The following is an 18,218-nucleotide window of genomic DNA, read 5'->3' on the forward strand; positions in this document are numbered from 1 at the left end:
GAGACCAGGGGAAGGACAAAGGGCCAGAGTTCTGGCTAGATTTTCTAGGCTTGTGATCTCTGGATTTATTTCTTCAGGTGTAAACTGAGTCATTTTTATAGTTACCCTAGAAAAAGGTAGAATGAGATCAAGAGAGATGATGTGTGAGTCCACTATTCCAGACTGGAGCATTGTTTTTCAAACTTTGTGTGCATCAGAATCACCTGGAAGGCTTGTTAAAACCCCATCCCAGAGTTCTCATTTGGGAGGACTGGGGTAGGGCTTGAGAATTTACATTTCTAGAGTGTTCACGGGTGATGCTGCACTGCAGATCGTGGGATTATATTTTGGAAACCCTGTTCAGAAGCATCTTTGTGTCATGGGACTTTCTAAGATGATAGAGATCTTCTCTATCTGTGCAGTCCCAAACAGGAGCCACAAGGTGCATATCTGAAAACTTGAAATGTGGCTAGTGAGACCAAGGAGGTGAATTTTTAAAATGTTATTTAATTTTAATTCATGTAAATGTAAATAGCCACATGAAGTTGATGGTCACCTTCTTGGACAGTGTGGTGCCAGAGCTAATCTGAGTTTGCAGATGAAGAAACCAATGTTCTCAGAGGCCTCTCCGCTCCCTTGAATCTCAGGCAATCTCATAGCTGGTCCTGGCCAGCCAACTTGGTCGGTTCCAGAGAATCTGAGTTCTTCGGGGTTTTCTTTTTTGCTTCAAAGTCCAGGTGGCTGATAGGGCTGCGGGTGAAGGGGATAGGGGACCTATTTGTTGGCTCATGACAATAAGGAGGGATGCAGACAGGGCACACTCCAGCAGGTGAGGGGATGCTTGGGGACTTTCCTGCCACTTAATGTCTCCCTAAGGCTGCCACCTCTCCCTCTCCTCTTGATATTCATTTACACAGATTCCTTTCTCTATAGAAACAGGTGGAGTGAAAGAGGATGACCCTTCTAAACATTGTCAGAGGGGAATTGTACTAATGCTTAAAACCATAAGGAAGCATATTTGACCCCATCTTTACACTCCATGGTCAAAGAGGTCTCAGATTATTCCTGGAATGAGGCTCTGCCTTTATCCTCAGGTGGCTCAGGGTCAAGTCTTACAGAATCATGAAGTTTCTGAGCTGAATGAAGTTGTATGGCTTTAACATAAGGAGCCTGGAGAAGGTGGGGGCTAATTCTTCCCAAATGAAGGTCAGGTTTTTAACTTCGTGGGCAGAAATGGGGGAAATGGGGCACAGGGCTGGTTCTTCCTACAAGGTTCCATCTCCTGGGCTGGACCATCAGCTCCTCCAAAGCAAGCTCTATGTCCCCTGTACCTGGGAATCCTTTGCAAAATTTGGGACATTCCAACTGCCTGCTGACATGTTATCTCCACCTGGGTCACCCATGGGCATTTCAAACTTAACATGCTCAAAAACAAACTCCGGGCTTTTTTCCCAAACCCTGGCCCTCCCTGAGAATTTGCCATTTCAAGACATATTCTCCACCCAATCATTTCCCCTTATTCCACCCAACTTCAGCTGACTGTGGTTTCAGAACCCTGTAAATGTGTTCATCTCTCTCCACCTCCATTGTTATCACCCTTGGTCAAGCCAATCTCTCTCCTACTTGGATTAATGCAATAGAAATCTCCCTGCTTCAAAATCTGGCCTCTCTGTGATCCATTCTCCACACAGCAATGAAAGTGATCTTTCTGAAGATCAAATTGTACCACTTCTTTGCTCAAATGCCTTCCATTACCCCTAAAATCTAAACTCCTACGTAATATGATCTACAAGACCCCACATGAACTAGCCTTGCTGGTATCTCTGATTTCAGCATGAATCACTTTCTTCCTCAAACATGTTGAGATTATTCCCACCCCAGGGCACCTGCACCAACTGTTCCCTTTCCCTGGGATGCTGTTCCCCTTGAATTGTACATAACTTGCTCCTTCTTATCATCAGATCTCAGCTCAAACATCATTTCCTGGCATAGGCTTCCCTAACCTTCCCAGATAGAGCAGTACTTCTCTTCACCATTCATTTTCTGTCTTGTCCTTCTTTTTATTTTCTCAGTGACATGATTTATCTGATTTCTTTGTTATCATCTATCTCACCTTCCATTGGAATGGAGCTTATGGCAGGCAAAAGGAATGAGTTCTCATTCTGAGCACCGAGTACAATATTTATCACATGGTGGGGATCAATACACATTTCTTGGGCTAAATAAATAAAGTCAATTTGAGTCAGTCACTTGACTAGGAAGCAAAATTCTACAAGACTCACTGTCCCTTACCTCTGAGGTCCTCCTTCCTCCCTACTGAGCCCTGCCCTGTTGCTACTACTGGACTGGTAATCTTAAAGATGAAGTCATGCTCAGAATTTCTTGAAGACTTGGAGGCAGTCCACAATGAAATGGGAGATTTAAGTGAGACGTGAAGAAGAAATTCCTCCTGGTAAAAACTATAAGATGCTGAAATCAGGACTTGGTGTAGAGGAGGGAAGATAGCGATTAGGGAACATGGAAATCTCTTTGGCAATGGGTCAGCTGTGCTCGCCATGCCCATGGGCCTGCACCTCTTTCCTTTTTCAAATAATTATTCATCTTATTTTTGTTTTTTGGTACTGGGGATTGAACTCAGGGGCATTTAACTATCCCGACCTCTTTTAATTTTTTCTTTAGAGTCAGGATCTCGCTAAGATGCGTAGGGCCTGGCTAAATTGCAGGGACTGACCTCAAACCCGTGATCCTCCTACCTCAGCCTCTAGTCATTTTGAATCCTTCTGTTTAAACCCTGCTCCATACCACATGGTGCTTTTCCTCCCCAGGCACAGAGAGAGCTTAGCCCTTTGTCTTTGCTGGAGCCTCACCTGGGAGGAAGATCACCCTGGGAGTCTCCCCACTAGTCTGCAGGAGTTGTGCTGTTACTGTGTGTGTGTAGAGGAGCACAGAACTCTTGGTGAGGAGAGACAGGGAGTTCTAGACCTTTCCAGGTGGATTCCCCCAGGGTTCCAACTCTGTGCCTGGCTGTTTTAGATCTTGACCTTGGTTCCCAGGGAGCTGGCTACAGCCTTATAGAGGAGGACAGATCCCAGCCTCCTGCCTCAGTCTGCCTGGATCCCCTCCCTCTCTGCCTGTCTCTCCAGGGTGCTGATCTTGTGCCTCACCACGACCTAGCAAATCATCTCAATAAGGCCTCAGGCGGCAGACGGCTTATCAAGCTGTGCATCTTCACTCCATGTTCTGGCTGGCACCTCAGTGCTGCTTTGTCATCAGGACAGGAGAACAAAACAGCCACCCCCACGCACAGACATGACCACACATGCATGACCACACACACATGCATACACAAGTTCACGCATGCAGAATGACCTCTGTGGAGGGCCATGATCTCCAAGAGTCAGACACTCGCTCTCTTCCCTCCTGGCCTTTGCATCTGCTTTGACCTTCATCCTCTTAACCCAGCCCTGTGTGGTCAACTGGACCCCAATGGCAGGGTGGGAGAGGCCTGCCTTCTAAAACACAAGCAGATGCTCAGTCAATACCTGAGTCAAGAATGCCAGGGCTAGGGGACACCAGGTACCTCAATCCACCTGCTCATTCCAGGAAATGAGGAGACCCAGGGCTGCGGAGTCAAACACCTAGCTATTATTATCTACTTGAGAGTTAAGACAAGAAGGCACTGGCATGGATGAGGACTGGGTGAGGCAGGGTCCCTCTTCTGGAACAGGACACAATACAGGAATGGAGAAGAAACCACACCACAGAAAACCACCTCACAATGCTAGTGCACAGTAAGGGGGAGAGGAAAGTAAAGATATTCAGTAGATTAGATAAAGGGGAATGAAGGGAAGGGAGGGGATAGGGAAAGGAAAGACAGTGAAATGAATCTGAAATTATTTTCCCATGCACTTATATGAATACCCCATAGAGAATTCCACCATCATGTGAATCAACATGAATGGGATCCTAATTAGAATATTCTATGCTTGTTTAATTGTATCAAAATGGATTCTACTGTCACATACAACTAAAAAGAACCAAAAGAGAGAAAAGTAAAAGTAAAAGGAACCACGAGGGTGGCCCAGAGAAAATACCCAGATCAGAGAAGAAGGTTAAGACCTGGGAAATCAGCAGTTCACTTTGTAACAGAGGTGACATTCTGGTTGAGGTTTTAAGGAAGGATGAGGCCACCCATGGGCAGGAAGAGCACTGAGACTCAGGGAAGACCTACTTTCATGAGATGGGGTGATGGGGGTGTTGGGAGAGGTGGCAGCCTGCCTTGCTTGAAGGACAGGATGCACGGTGAGAAGCAGGGACTTCCCAGGACAGTAGTCCTGCCTGTGCTGGGGGTCACCTGACAGAGGGAACAGAAAAGAAGGTACAGGAGCATCCTGAGTCAAGGTGGGTCCTTAACCCCCAGCCCCAGTCCTAATGGTGAAACAAAAGGAGGATATGGGGACACCCATGGTGCCCCATGCTGAGCCATCTGCTGGTTAGGAGGCTCTCAGAGAGCTGATGAAGTGTCACTTGGGGGTCTATGCTCCAACTGGGAAGTAGGTCCTGGCTCCTCTTCTGATTTAGTCTTTGCCTTACGATCAGTCGCCTTCCTTCTCTCTTGGAATATCAGTTTCTCTGACTTGCTTTGTCCTGATTGGTTAGGAGACAGGCCTCTGAGCTCTTGAATTACCATCTTCTCCCTTTGCAGGCCTCTCCCCTTCTGGATAAGATCAAGAAGTAGCTTCCACATGTCAGAGAAAACATTCCACCTTTGGCTTTCTGAGTCTGGCTTATTCCACTTAGCATGAACTAGTCCAAAATAGGAGGAAAAGAGAGGGTGGGGGGAGGGAAAAGAGTGTGGGGGGTTTCATGGAAAAAGAAGGAAGAGCAGTGGATTAGATGAAGGGGACTGAGATGGGATGAGGGAAGCACAGAGGACAGAATCTAACCTAATTTTCCTCTGTGCATACATAAATACACCACACTGCATCTCACCATTATGTGTATACACAAGACACCAACAAAAAAGAAAAGAAAAACTAAAAGTAAATAGCAGAAAGATTAGTAGGACGGGAACAGGGTAGGGAGGAGGAAAGGGAAAGGGGAAATACTGGGGACTGAATTTGAGCAAATGATATTCCATGCTTTTAAAATTGTATCAAAATGAATCCTATGTTAGATCTAACCAAAAAGAAGCAATAAAATATATTTAAAAAAAAAAAAGCGAGAATCCTGGAGAAGCAGGGTGAAGCCAGGGACTGAACTTGCCTCCGGTTCCCACAATGCTCTGTCCAGGGCACTGAGGCTGCTGGTGTGCTCACTAGGCAGCCCAGGCCCCAAGGCTCCCAAACAGCCTGCTCTGGTATTGTGCTCCTCTAAACAGTCCTGGCCTGGGTAGTCATGCTTTGAGGCTCTCTGACCTCTGTGTGACCATATGACCTCTGACTTTGTGGGGCTCAGGAGCCTTTTGTGGAAGATCCTCTGGTGCCTCAGCAGCCCCGCGCACCCTCAGGGGTCCTCTTGCGGAACCAATCAGACTCCGACTGACAGAGGGGTGGATTATTCCTTCTCCCACAGGCAGGATGGGAGGCACTGCCCTGCATGACTTTGAAACAGGAGACAGACACAGCTTCCTAGGAGGCCTCAGGGACCAAAATCAATCCGCTGACTGTCGTCTGAGTCTTGCCCTTCTTCCACCAAATCAAAGGGGGAAGAGCGAGAGACAGAAGAAAGGGGCAGCCAGGGGGAGCCCTGGGAAGTAAAATGGAGGTACATGATAAAACAGCTTTCCTCCTCCCCGGAGTTCGAACCGATTAATCCACAGGCGCTTTTTTATTCCACTGAAATGTGAGCATTGCAAGGGTGAGCGCTGCCCTCGCGGCCGTGAGCGCCTGGGCGCGCGCGCGCCTGTGTGTGCCGCTGCCGCTGTCATCACAGATGTACCCCCAGCTGTCACTCCATTGCTCTGGCTCTCTGCTCTGCGCACACGCGCGCGCTCTCCTCCCTTTCCCTTCTCTTCCCTCTCTCTTATCAGTCTCCCTCAGACCCTCCCTCTTTCCTTCTCAGTTTGTTATTGACCCAGCGGCCCCATCCCCTTTCAACGCAGTGCCGCCGGCACTCCGCCGCCGGTACTGGGTCCTGCGTGCCTGCTCCCTGCTCCCGGTGAATCGGGGACTCCGGGACTCTGCATCCGGAGCCCACCGGCCTCGCTTGGGGCTCATGTCTGGATTTGAGAGCTGCCTGATCTAAGGGGCTTAGGGTCCCAACGAGGAAAGGTGAGTGTGAGCACTTGGTGGGAAGGAATGAGGGTCAGGGGGATGCACGGTGGTTAGGCATGGGAACTGGGGACCATCTTTGCTGGGTCTCTTGGCCCTACACAATTAGCAACGGGTGCCTCCTGCCTGGGGCACTTGCTGGGGCTGGGGAAGCTGCTCAGAGCCAGACACCCAGGCATCCCAAAGGAACAGAACACTGGAAACTCTGACCCCACAGTGTTGGGGACTTGAGCTGTGTATTCTGCTAGAAAGGCGGGCAGGGAGGGAAGGGAAAGGGGGAGGAGGACAATGCTGGTGCCAGATATCAACCCTGGGTGGCATAGAAACCAGTCCCTGCAGCATGAGGAGCAGCAGCCAAGAGCCTTGTGCTGTCTGCATGCCTGGTTCCATGCAGGCAGCCCCAAGGAACTTGGGTGCTATAGGAAGATAGGTGGGACGGCAGTCAGGTGCTGGTGACAGGCTGGTAGAGGAAGTCTTGGGGTGGAGGGTGGCAGGGTGGAGGACCACTCTGAGTGAGGCATGGGAAGAGATCACAGGACCTGTGCCTCTTTATAGGTTGCCTTGAGTCTGGGGTTTTTGGCCTTCAGGTGACTGTCCTTGGACATGGTACAAAGGGGTTCTTCCCCAACTGGACACTAGACTGGGCAGCTATGGGTGAAGCCTCACTGGTGGGGGTGTGGCTGGAAGTGGGCAAGGAGGAAGAATGTTACAGCCCTTCTTTGCAAGCCCAGGTGCTGCTTCTATCCCACTTGAGGGTCAGACAGGGAAGCCAGGCTTGTGAGAACCTGCTTGGTGTCCCATGGCTGCACGCCTGCCTTTTGCTGCAGAAGGATCAGGTGCCTTAGGAGAACCGTGTGCAGTCAGGCCATGTCTACCTGGCTGCCTCATTCTCAGGGGATGGATACTTAGACTTGGAGCAGGACAGTGGTTCTCAGTACCCCTGAAAACCATTTCAATTTTGCTGGCTTCTGACTAGAAAACTGTGGTTCAAATTCCTGCATGGCAGGCCTGGGGCTGGGTTCCAATTGGCTGCTCTGCCCCTCACCCCCAGCTGTCTGCATTACCAGGGGTGGCGGTGGTGATGTTGGCACCAGGCTGTCGGGGCTTGTTGGGCATTGCCTCGTGTGACTCAGATTGACAGGGCTGCAGCTTAGATAACTACAGCAGGTGGGGGAGGGGAGGGAGCTGAGCACGTGGTGAGGGGCGGGGGAAGTCCAGCTGGTAGGGAAACCCAACAGCAGCTTAGGTGCCGCCAAGAAGAGCCCAGCTCTTCCCACCCCCACCTCTCCACTGGCAGAAAGTCTCTGGCACCACCGAAAGAGGGAGCCCAGGAAAGCCAGGCCTGGGGGCGGCAGGAGAAGGAGGGGAGGCTTCTTAAGCAACCGATCTGGTTTCTTTGGAGTTTGCCTGGAAGCAGGGTCTAAGGCTCAGTCTGAGCCAAGGCTCTTCCCATTTCCCAGGACCAGGACCAAGAGGCCACATGGGGTGGGGGGGTGCTGCAGCTCGGGAGTGGAGGAGGGGTGTTCATGCAATGACTGGGGGTATTTGGGAGCTCTGTGGGTGGGGAGAGGAGGAAGGATTCCAGTCAAAGGCAGTGTGTCCCCTCTATGGTTCTCCCTCCTTCTAACCCTAGATCAGGTTTCCCCTGCCCCCTGCTAGGGGCCTCAGGCAACCAATGGCAGGAGCTGGCTCCAGGGCTCAATAGACTCCAGCTCATTCACATCTGAGCAGGTGATTCAGGGGGCTTTCCTGTTCCACTCCCCAGGGTGCCCTTTGGGAATAGAGAATTTTGACAAGGAAATGCGGGTGTAGGAAGCTGGGAGTGAGAAGGGGGCAGGTGTTCTGAAATGAACTAGGAGGGTATGTATCTGTTCCAACTACAAATATAGAGATTGTTTTAGAACCAGCTTCCTTCTGCCTGGGCAGTGAGTGTTAGGGGGTGATGGGCAGGGAAGAGAGCTGGAATGTTTCCTAGAAGGGCTGATGGCCAGACAGGTGGCAGCAGCCTTGCTATAGTCCCTACCATAGAGAAACCCATGCCTCTTCTGCACAGGGCTCAAGCCTGCTGCCCAGCCTTCCTTGTAACCCTCTGAGGGATGGGCGGGCACTGCCCTTGCAGGCTCCTGGCCCTGTCTTTGCCTCTCACTAGCCCTGGAATCTTTGTCTCTCTGCAGAACAAAGGATGTGGTGGAGTAGACTATGAAGACTCTTTTTGCTTCTGAGTTCTGTGGGTCTTCTATTCTGAGGGGGTGCATATGTCTTGTCCTGAGTCCTTGACCTTTGACACTTGAGCCAGGGGAGATATAAGGGGAGGAAGCACACAGCAAGGTCCACACACCTGCCCAGGAGACCCAAGGGGCACGATGACTGCGTGGCTTGGATGCTTGACTTGAGGGATGATGACAGAGGAAGGACACCAGACCTGGGCATGTTGGTTGGTTTCTAGCTCTCTGAGCCAACCCTACCTGGAGGGATACTCTCCATGTGTAGGAGAAATGAAAAGGGCCAGTGCACCACTGCCACCCTAACCCTGACTCTCTGCAGTGAATGAGTACTTGCAGACTACTCCAAGCTGGGGGAGGGGTGGTGGTGGTGGCTGAGGCAGGTGCTCCAGGGGGAAGCAGCTCTCACCTTCCAAGTCTCCAGGGGATGCAGCAGCCCACTCAGTTGGGCTGGAGCACGTGGAGCCTTCTGCTCCTCCTGCTGCCTCCGGTTCCCTCAATACCTCCCCCAGTGCTGGCGTTCCTTGAGCTTCTAGCCTACCCCCTCTCACCTTAGCACCCAATCCTGACCAGAAAGGTTTCTAGAGGGCACCGTCTCTCGAAAGATCTTGGCTTCCCAGGACTTGTCGACATTACTGAAAGAGGGGAGGTTGGCAGGGGTGATCTGGCTTGCATCTTAGTTCAGCAAGCCACAAAGCTTGTTTTTCCATGGGTAGGATGGGGACATACACAGCTCCATTGAGAGAGTGGATGAGGAAACGCCAGGTACACAGTAAAGTTCCGTACAAACCTCCCTGTTCCTGCCTCTACCTTTCTGTACCAGAAGTTTCCATGTGTGAGTGGATGAGGAACAGGATGAACCTAGGAGCTTATAAGGGCAACCAAGTCAGTCACTTTGTCACCAGATGGCTCAGAAACAGAGCCCATTTACATAAGCTTAGGTAAATGTTTCCTCATACCTTTCTGGGCTCAAGTCCACTTAATTTCCTGTGCCTCAGTTTTCCATATCTACAAAATGGTGTTACTAATAATAACCAGAGAGAGTTGTGTGAGCATTAAGGACACTAGATAGGTGTTTGACTCTGGTTACTGTTTCTCTCTAGGCAAAGCCTTCTTGAAAGAGATACTAAAGTCGGTGCCCTTGCCCTGGCCCTGGCTTCGGCACTAAGTAGCTGCCTGGTGGGTCCTCCAGGCTCACTCAGGCCCATGCCATTCCCTGCCTGGTGTCTGGCCCCAGAGACACACCAGCATTACTTCCTGGGTGACTGTTTGTCCCTGTCTGGGAGGTAACAGCCTAATACTCCTCAAACTTAAATATGCACAAAAATTGTCTGGGATCTTGTTAAAATGCAAATTCTCATTCCATCTGCTTGGGTGGAATCTGAGAATCTGTATTTCTAAGACTTCCAGGCTAGACTAGTGCTGTGGGTCCATGGACCACACTTTGAGTAACAAGGGGTTAGAGACAAAGACCCATGTTTCATGGGAGTTCTTGGGGTCCTCAACGCCATATTCTCAAATTAGGAACCCACTGAGGGAGTCCCAGGGATCCTACTGGGTCCCAGCTCCTTTCTGGTCTCTGTCCCTGGGACAAAACCCGGGTGAGCAGTCAGAGCAGGCCTAGTGCTCCAAGATGACGAGGCTGTGAGACTGCCAGAGGGGATTCTTCTGGCAGGACCCCAGTGCTTTTCTGTCCCCCATTCCCCACCCAGGTTGGGACTCCCCTGAAGACTGTTAATTTATTCCAGCAGCCGGCCAGTTCCTGCCGCAGCTGTTTTCCAGTCTTGTAATGTAGGTCACCCCTTTCCTGAGGAGGCTGTGCTCTTCTGGGGGCAGAAAGGGGTCCTTTGCTTGGAAGTGTGTGTGGGGGCAGAGGATTAAGGGTCTAGGAAAGTGCTGGTTCCCCCCACATTTCCCTGTGGGTCAGGGAGTCTCTGAAGTCCAGAAAAAAAGCCCAGGGAACCCAAAAATGCAGGATCAGCTACCTGAAGAGCACAGGGTGTGTCCTCATGGATCCAGGGCTTGTTTGCATCACATTTCTCCAAAGCATACTAGTCACAGTGTCCTGCCCCCTTGTCAGACAATGATAAGGGTCTGTGTTGTGAGACTTGTTTACCCTGGTTTGTGCATGGACATCCTATTCAAGTCTGAAGATGAGGCCCTGTACTCAAGGTCCCTTCTCCACTGAATGCCTGTTTGCTGATCACCCCCTTGGCTCATTTGTCAGGGTGACCCTGAGTGGAGTTGGGTGGGAAAGAGGAGCCTGCTGGGGGAGGGCAGGAGCCTCAGGCAGAAGTCAGGCCTGAGTGTAGCTTCAGACTTTCTCCATGGCCTGGTTCCTTCAGGAAATCAGAAGGAGTGGGGACAGAAGCTGGATTGAATCTCCAGGTGCCATATGGAGCTGTGCATAGAAAATGTCCTGGGTTGGGGACTGTCCAGAGGGGGGCCATCTCTCCAGATCTTTCCTCTAGGCAGGCAGTGTCCCTGTACCTCCACCTGCTGAGGGCACTCAGGGAGGCATCTCACTCTGCTGCCTGGGTGTTGGCATCTGAGAAGAGTTGGAATGCTGCCAGCAAGGCCTGCATTTGTATACGTGTGTGTGCGCATGTGTTGGGTCGCACATGTGGGTGCACCTGTGCAGGCATGCGTGTTAACACATGCCCAACCGCACCGTCTGTGTTTGCATCACGTGCTGTGGACAGAGCTCCAAGCACGTGTCTGGGAGGCTGTGGGTGCACGGCCCACTCTATGCAAACATAAGCATCTCCCTGTGAGGGTCTTTGCTGGGCGACAGTCACCAGGGAGTGGTTGAACAGCCTGACTCAGAAACCTGCAATCTGGTCCCTGACATACTATGTGACCTTGGGCACATTGGTCATCACGTCTGTACCTTGGGTGGCCATTGACCTGCCTTCTATTTCACAGATGCTGCAAGGTTCTTGATTGGTGTTCCGAAGGGTGGAGCTTGAGGGGCACAGTGGGAATGGGTGCTGCCACCTATGAAGGCAGGTCTGTGAGGGTTGTGTGTGTGAGCATGTCACACAATGAGCACACATGACAATTCACAGCCTTGGCACAAGCTCAGGTGCCATGTACTCAGGAATAAGAAATAACCCAGAGTGTGAGGTTGCTGGGACCAGGGAAGACAGGTGTCCCATGGACCTGCTGCTGACCCCTCCCAATGAGGAAGGGACATTTCTTACATCTATCATGGCTTAAGTCCAAGGTGATGTGTATTTAGTATATGTTAACTCTAAAATTCCACCCAGTAAATGTCAAGGCCATGGCTTTTAAAGTTAAGAAAGCAGAGACCTGTAGAGTGTAAGGAGTGTGTTTGAAGGAATGACCAGACAGGATTCACACCCAGAGCCTCCCTGCTTGAGCCTACAGGAACCTGGCCTTGAGAGAGCAGTTGGAGAATGACAACCTAGCTGCTCCACCTGTTGAGTGAGCAAGACCCACCCAAAAAAGCAGCGTGAGGATGAGCTGCTCCCCAAACCCCACACCTGAGCTCTAAGGTACCTACTCTGTCTTCCCCTGCTGGGCTCTTCACAACTGGTCCTCACTGTATGGAGGAAGTGGGGAGGAAAGACGAAGCCCAAACTGATGCCGAACTGATGCCGAAGGCTGCTAACTCCTGAGAGGCTGCCATGCTGCGGGGGCCACACAAGCCATAGCAGCACAGGGACTTCCTGAGGACCCACTGCAGGGACCTGAGGTCCACCAGAGGTGGAGAGAGGGTTGGGGGACGTGGGAGGAGAAGATGGGGAACTGGGGGGGGGGAGGCAACAGGAACCTCAGCAAGATCCTAATGCCTGAGGGGAAACCACAGCATGCTTCCCAGCTGAGCAGACAAGCCAGCGTCCTGACGGCTCCATCCACCTCCTCAGCTACCATCTCCTCTGCCATTGGTTCTCAGGCTCCCAGAATTAAACTAGCCTACAGGAGGTGGGAGGGGGAGGCTGCAACCAGGAATTACCAGGGGTGATGAATTTGGCAAACAAGGAAGGTCAAATTCTGGGAACATGACAACCGTGCTCTTTGGGCACCCAAAGGGAGCTGAGGTGTTGGCACAGTCTTCACAACCAAGCCCCGCCTGGTTCCCACCACCAGTTGGGAGATTCTGCCTCTGATGGGGCTGGCAGGATGGAGGCTCTGGTATCCCTTATAACAGTTCTTGGCCACATCTAGAAGGAATGGGAATGTAGAGGAGGCCAGTGTCCCATTCAGAGACACAGGGTTGGGGCAGACCCTAGAAAGGGTGAATGCCTCCTCTTCCCCCTAGAAGAGCAAGCTGCTGTCTGCACACCTGGCCTGTTCCCAGCCCTCTGTGATCTCACCATCTCCTCCATGGCCCTGTCTCTCCTGCGCCAGCAGCTGTTGCAGCATGAACCCCTGAGCTGATGAGTCTTATTATAGACTGGCTGGCGGAAGAGGGAGCACAGCAATTCACCTCCAAGGCGACTGTGGAGGCGGAAGCAGGGGGCCACCCAACAGCTCACACCTGACCTGCCAGCAGACACTGAAAAGGGTCTGGCCTCTGTCTCCTGGGCCATGGTAAGCAGTGGTAGGGTGGGGTGGGGGAACTGGTGAGACTGGGACTGGGGTGAGGGAAGCAAGAAGCATAGGTGGGGGCTGTGTCCTGAAACCTCACTCTGCTCACCTAGGAGAGACGTGCCTCAATTTCCCCACTTGTGATGTGGGAAAGCCCAGACAGAGGAGACCATATTGCAATGAAAACATTTTAGAGGTTACCATTCTAGGTCAAGAAGAGGCAAGGAGAGGCTGGTGGGGACGTTGGGGAGTTCAGGTGGCAATTCCTGCATCCTTCAACCTGGAGCCTGGTCTGAGGGCTCTCAAGGAAGCCCAAGGCTGCCCCTGCCCATCACCCCAGGGAGGCTGAAGGTTTCCTGCCTTCTCTTTTTCTGGTTCCCTTGTTCCTCTCCTTCCCCACACCTAGGGAGTCATAGCTAAGGGAATAGGAGAGGGAACAAGAAGTGTAAAGAGACACCTGGGCCCTCTTCCTAACCCCTGGGTTGGAACGGGGCCTCCAACACCTGCCTCGGTCCAGCTCTCTTTTTCTTTCTCTTAGGACTGACAGGCAGAGCACCCTGAGGGGCTCCTCTCTCCCCGGAGCTGCAGGACCTGGAGAGCCGTGGGGTTCACCATGCTGGCACCGGGTAGTGGCCCTGAGCAGAGGACCAGGCTTGCCCTGCAGTGGAGGCAGGTCTCCTGTGAGTATGTCCCAGCCACAGGGTGAGGGCACAGTCGGGGTGGGGTGGGGGCTTAGCACAGCATGGAGGGAGACTTCTGAGGCTGCAGAGAGGTTGCAGACATACCTTCCCATGATGCCCAAGCCTTTGCACTGGGAAACCAGGCTATGCCCATGATAACAGCATCCAGGGAAGTCAGAGAAAGAGCCACTGCTGAGAGCTTTGGTGGTTGGACCAGGAGCTGGAAGTCATGACCTTTGGTTTTGTCTCCCTAGGTAGGTCTGTTGAATTCTTCCCAGTGCTTTGGGTTCTCTGAGAGTAAATAAGAGAAGAATTCTGCTGGAGAATGGTCAGGCTTTCTGAGTTTTAAATAGCATGGATGGTACCTGAGCGTGTCCAGACTGTGCCTGGAGTAGAAGTCTGCCCCACCTACCCTCAAGCGCCCACTCAGGCTGAGCTCTGACATCTAATGGGGAGCTGTCCTCCCGAGTCAACAACTGGATGAACCTGGGGACACCTCTTAGGCTCTTTATGCCTCAGTCTTCCCAATTCTAAATAGAAGAACTTCTGAGCTCTTGGGCTGTGGTGTTGGAGGGGTCCTTGGGGACTGGATTCATTCTCCTGAGCTTGGGCACACTGAGGTGTAAATGTTAACGATGATGACCCTCATAGGATTTCAGGGGAAAAGAAAACCTGAGCATTCTCTTCATCTGAGGGAAAGGGACAAGGTCTGCAAGGCCTGGTTTGCCCCAGGCTACATGGTAAGAGGTAACAAACGGCCCCAAGGGACATTATTCTGCCTGACTTCTCCCCAGCCTCAATAAGCCTGTGATCCAGTTGCCCCGCGACATAAGCAGCCTGAATTATTCACCAGGGGAGAGTGGCTGATCCCTGAGCAACTCAGATCCCTTTTCAACCTCATTCTAGGATCACTCAACACCTTGCAATGCAGGATTATGTTTTCTTGTCACTAGAGCTTTTATGAGTTTCTGGGGTGGGGGTGGGGAGAAGGAAAGGAGTCGCTCTTTTCTAAAGGCTCCCACCTTGTCCTGCTGCCAGTTCCTTCTTTGGGAGGGGGATAGTTATGTTCATCCTTCCAAGAGGGAAGTCAGAGGGGTTGAGTATTTTTTCTCTGATGTTCAAATGGCATGGAGGGGGTGGAGTATGGCAGGTTGACCTGGGTTCAGAGAGTTGACGGGTGGGTGGTGACCTCATGTAGCTGGGAGAGGTCTTCAGTTGGCTTTTGTGACCAAGCCAGGGCCCATTTCTCATCAAGAACAGAGAAGCTCAGGTGTCAGTCTCGCAGGGCATCTCTGGGCTGTCACTGATCCTCAGTGGGGGACAGGGTCATCTTGTTCTTTCAAGTCCTGCCCTTTGGGACACTAGGTGACCTACCAGAGACTCAAGATTGTCCCATCCAGGCACCCAGGTTGTGGTGTTAGCTCTCTGGGTGGTGCCAACAGAGCTATGGGCTGGGTCCGCACCTCACCAGTTCTCTAGCTGGGGTCTTTCCTCTGGCTTGCTGAAGCTGACCTCCTGCGGCTGAACTATTTTGAGCTCATCCTTTTTTTCTTCACTGTGAGCATATTTCTCTGATATTCAGGAGGACAGTTAGGGAGGTTTCAAGGTCACTGTTAGAAAAGGCCTGCTCCACAATAGAATGCGATGTTCTGTTGGATTGTTCTCTGAGGATTTTTTCTCCCAGTTCTTCCACAGACCAGACCCCATACTTGCCACTCAAAGGAGTCTTGAGCAAAAGATGGGATCATGAAAGGAATTCTGTCAATTGATCCATCATTCAGAAATGCTGCCCTGAGGCTGCTAGGAACAGAAACCCAGGCTACAAGCATGGGTGACTTTAGGATAAAAATAAGTGTGGAACATGTCCTGGGTCCCATGACTTGCCAATACTGCAGTGGGGTTGTGCATCTTATCCTTTCCTATGATGTTGTCTGGAACAGGACCCTAGGTGGGCTTGGTTCCTAATCCTCATATTGACCCCATCTTGGTTGTGGGATTCCAATAAATGGGGGCAGAGTTAGGAGTGCCCTTTTGTGATCTATCTTTCCATGCACAGAATGCCTTAGCCTCCCTCATGCAGTTCCAGGTAGGGGTGAGGTGCAGAGGAGAATGACCCAGCATGGCTCTTGTCTTTTGGAAAGAGAGGAACATGGGAGCAGCCTTCTCTGACATCCTCATGTCCTTTATTTTGCCAACATCTATGGTGTCAGGGATCACTGCTCCCAAGGAAGTCAACCAGCAGAGGTCTGTGAGCAGGGCCATCACTATGGACAGTATGGCTTGTCCTCTGGGCTCAGGCCTGTGAGTCAGTATCATCACACTCCACTGAAGTGGCTTTTGTCTGATGTGTGGCAAGGCAAAGACCTGCTGGCACTGTGTGATGTCCATTAGCATACAAGTATCTCCAGATTTGTTAATTACCTTTTTGTGTGGTTAATAAATGTTTGTGCATTGGCTTTGGTTTGTGCCAAAGGAGATAAAGCCAAGAGGCCATTATGGTATGAACTGGGAAAGAGGGAATAGGAGCTGGAATCATAACTCCCAGCCTGTTGCTTTTTCCCACATGTCTGGTCCTCCTCCCCAAAGGGATCACCTGCTGGATCGCCCTATATGCTGTGGAGGCCCTCCCCACCTGCCCTTTCTCCTGTAAGTGTGACAGCCGCAGCCTGGAGGTGGATTGCAGCGGCCTGGGTCTCACTGCTGTGCCTCCGGATGTGCCCGCTGCCACCCGAACCCTCCTGCTCCTGAACAATAAGCTGAGTGCCCTGCCAAGCTGGGCTTTTGCCAACCTGTCCAGCCTGCAGCGGTTGGACCTGTCCAACAACTTCCTGGACCAGTTGCCCCGCTCCATTTTTGAAGACCTGACGAATCTGACGGAGCTGCAGTTACGCAATAACAGTATCAGGACCCTGGACAGGGACCTGCTACAGCGCTGCCCGCTGCTCCGCCACCTGGACCTGTCCATCAACGGCCTGGCCCAGCTGCCCCCTGGGCTTTTCGATGGACTCCCGGCTCTGCGCTCTCTGTCTCTCCGCTCCAACCGCCTGCAGAACCTGGACCGACTGACGTTTGAGCCCCTGGCAAGCCTTCAACTGCTGCAGGTTGGGGACAACCCCTGGGAGTGTGACTGTAACCTTCGAGAATTCAAACACTGGATGGAATGGTTCTCCTACCGAGGTGAGCACAGCCCGTGCTGCTTGGGCACCGAGACTGGGGGGAATCACCACTGGCCGGAGTCTTTCCTGGTGGCTGGGATGAGGTCAGGGGAAAGAAGAGAGAGACCCTAGTCTAGAAGAGCCACAAACCTTACCCCCAAATGTGAAGCCATTACTCTCCCTACCAGTAAGTAGAGGCCGCTGCTCCCCTCCCCCACTGCACCCCTTCTCCTGAGTCCCCCTCTCTGCATCCAGCTTTCATTTTTCTTTCTCATTGTAATTGATCTCACTTTTGTCGTTTTAATAAGGGACAGAGGATGCTTTTCTTTGGGCTCTGTATCCCACTAGGCCTGCCTCTGTGTTTCCCTGACGCCGCAGAAGAAACTCAAAAACACATCTTTCTTCCCAATAACACTGCTTGCTGCCTCTTTAGTAGCCACTTTTTACAGAAAGGTGAAATGAAACAAATGTACAGGCACAGGCAATTGTCCTCTGGACGATGATGCCAGCTTCCTCTCCCATGAAATTTTGTTATCAAAACTGTTAATAAGAAGCCACGTGAGCGGGCTGGGGTTGTGGCTCAGTGGTAGAGCAATTGCCTGGCATGTGTGAGGTATTGGGTCCCATCCTCAGCACCACACATAAATGAATAAATAAATAAACAAAGTAAAGGTATTGTATCCATCTACAACTAAAAAAAAAAAAAAAAAAAAAAAAAAAAAGCCAAGTGGGGACTGGAGTTGTGGCTAAGTGGTAGAGCACTTGCCTGGCATGTGTGAAGCCCTGGGTTCGATATTCAGCACCACATATAAATAAATAAAATAAGAGATCCAGTGACAACTAAAAAAATATTTAAAAAGAAAAAGAAGCCAAGTGAGAGCTGGGGGAATTGCTCAGTATAGAGCACTTGCCTAGCATGTGCAAGGTTCTGGGTTCTATCTCTAGCATGAAGGGAAAAAGCCAAATAGTTGGTTTTGCTTTGTTTCCCTTCTGCCTTTCTTTAATCTGGGAAAATTTTGAAATGACCTATGAAATGATTCAATAAAATAATAAAATAAAATGGAAAGGGAGGACAAATAAGTAAGCACAGTGGTTAAAGTGCTAGATCTGGGTTTGGATTTTGACCCTGCCACCTACTAACTGTGTGACATTGAGAAAGTTGATTAACCTCTCTGTGGTAGTGCATCACCTGTAAAATGAGGAGAAAAGCAGTACCTATCTTATGGAATGATTCTTATGGAATCATTGTGAAGATTTAAAAAAACCATGCATATAAAATATCTTGAAAAGTGCCCAGTATACTCTCATTTATTTGCTCATTTTCTGCTAATACTGGTAAGATGCAATTTGGTGCCC

General features: G+C 51.1%; 2 protein-coding genes across 5 annotated transcripts in view; one reads left to right on the forward strand and one right to left on the reverse strand.

Moving 5' to 3' along the window:
- The window catches only part of CACNA2D4 (calcium voltage-gated channel auxiliary subunit alpha2delta 4), a gene marked incomplete at its 5' end in the record, with an annotated part of 102,185 nt that overhangs the window by 18,826 nt on the left and 65,141 nt on the right, over nt 1-18,218 (reverse strand). The gene's annotated exons all lie outside the window — the stretch shown is intronic.
- The window catches only part of LRTM2 (leucine rich repeats and transmembrane domains 2), a 38,475-nt gene continuing 25,478 nt past the window's right edge, over nt 5,222-18,218 (forward strand). The window contains exons 1-4 of one of the 4 annotated variants that reach the window (XM_079140342.1): nt 5,222-6,251; nt 12,851-13,030; nt 13,566-13,707; nt 16,294-16,884. In XM_079140342.1, the coding sequence (XP_078996468.1) occupies nt 13,641-13,707; nt 16,294-16,884 (658 nt within the window). In that variant the 5' untranslated portion in view covers nt 5,222-6,251; nt 12,851-13,030; nt 13,566-13,640. Of the gene's footprint in view, nt 6,252-9,516; nt 12,203-12,758; nt 13,031-13,565; nt 13,708-16,293; nt 16,885-18,218 lie in introns of those variants that run through there. The other 3 variants (XM_079140343.1, XM_079140341.1, XM_079140344.1) reach the window with 3 other exon arrangements.

The sequence above is a fragment of the Sciurus vulgaris genome (assembly GCF_902686455.1).
Source record: "Sciurus vulgaris genome assembly, chromosome: 5".
NCBI lineage: Eukaryota > Metazoa > Chordata > Mammalia > Rodentia > Sciuridae > Sciurus > Sciurus vulgaris.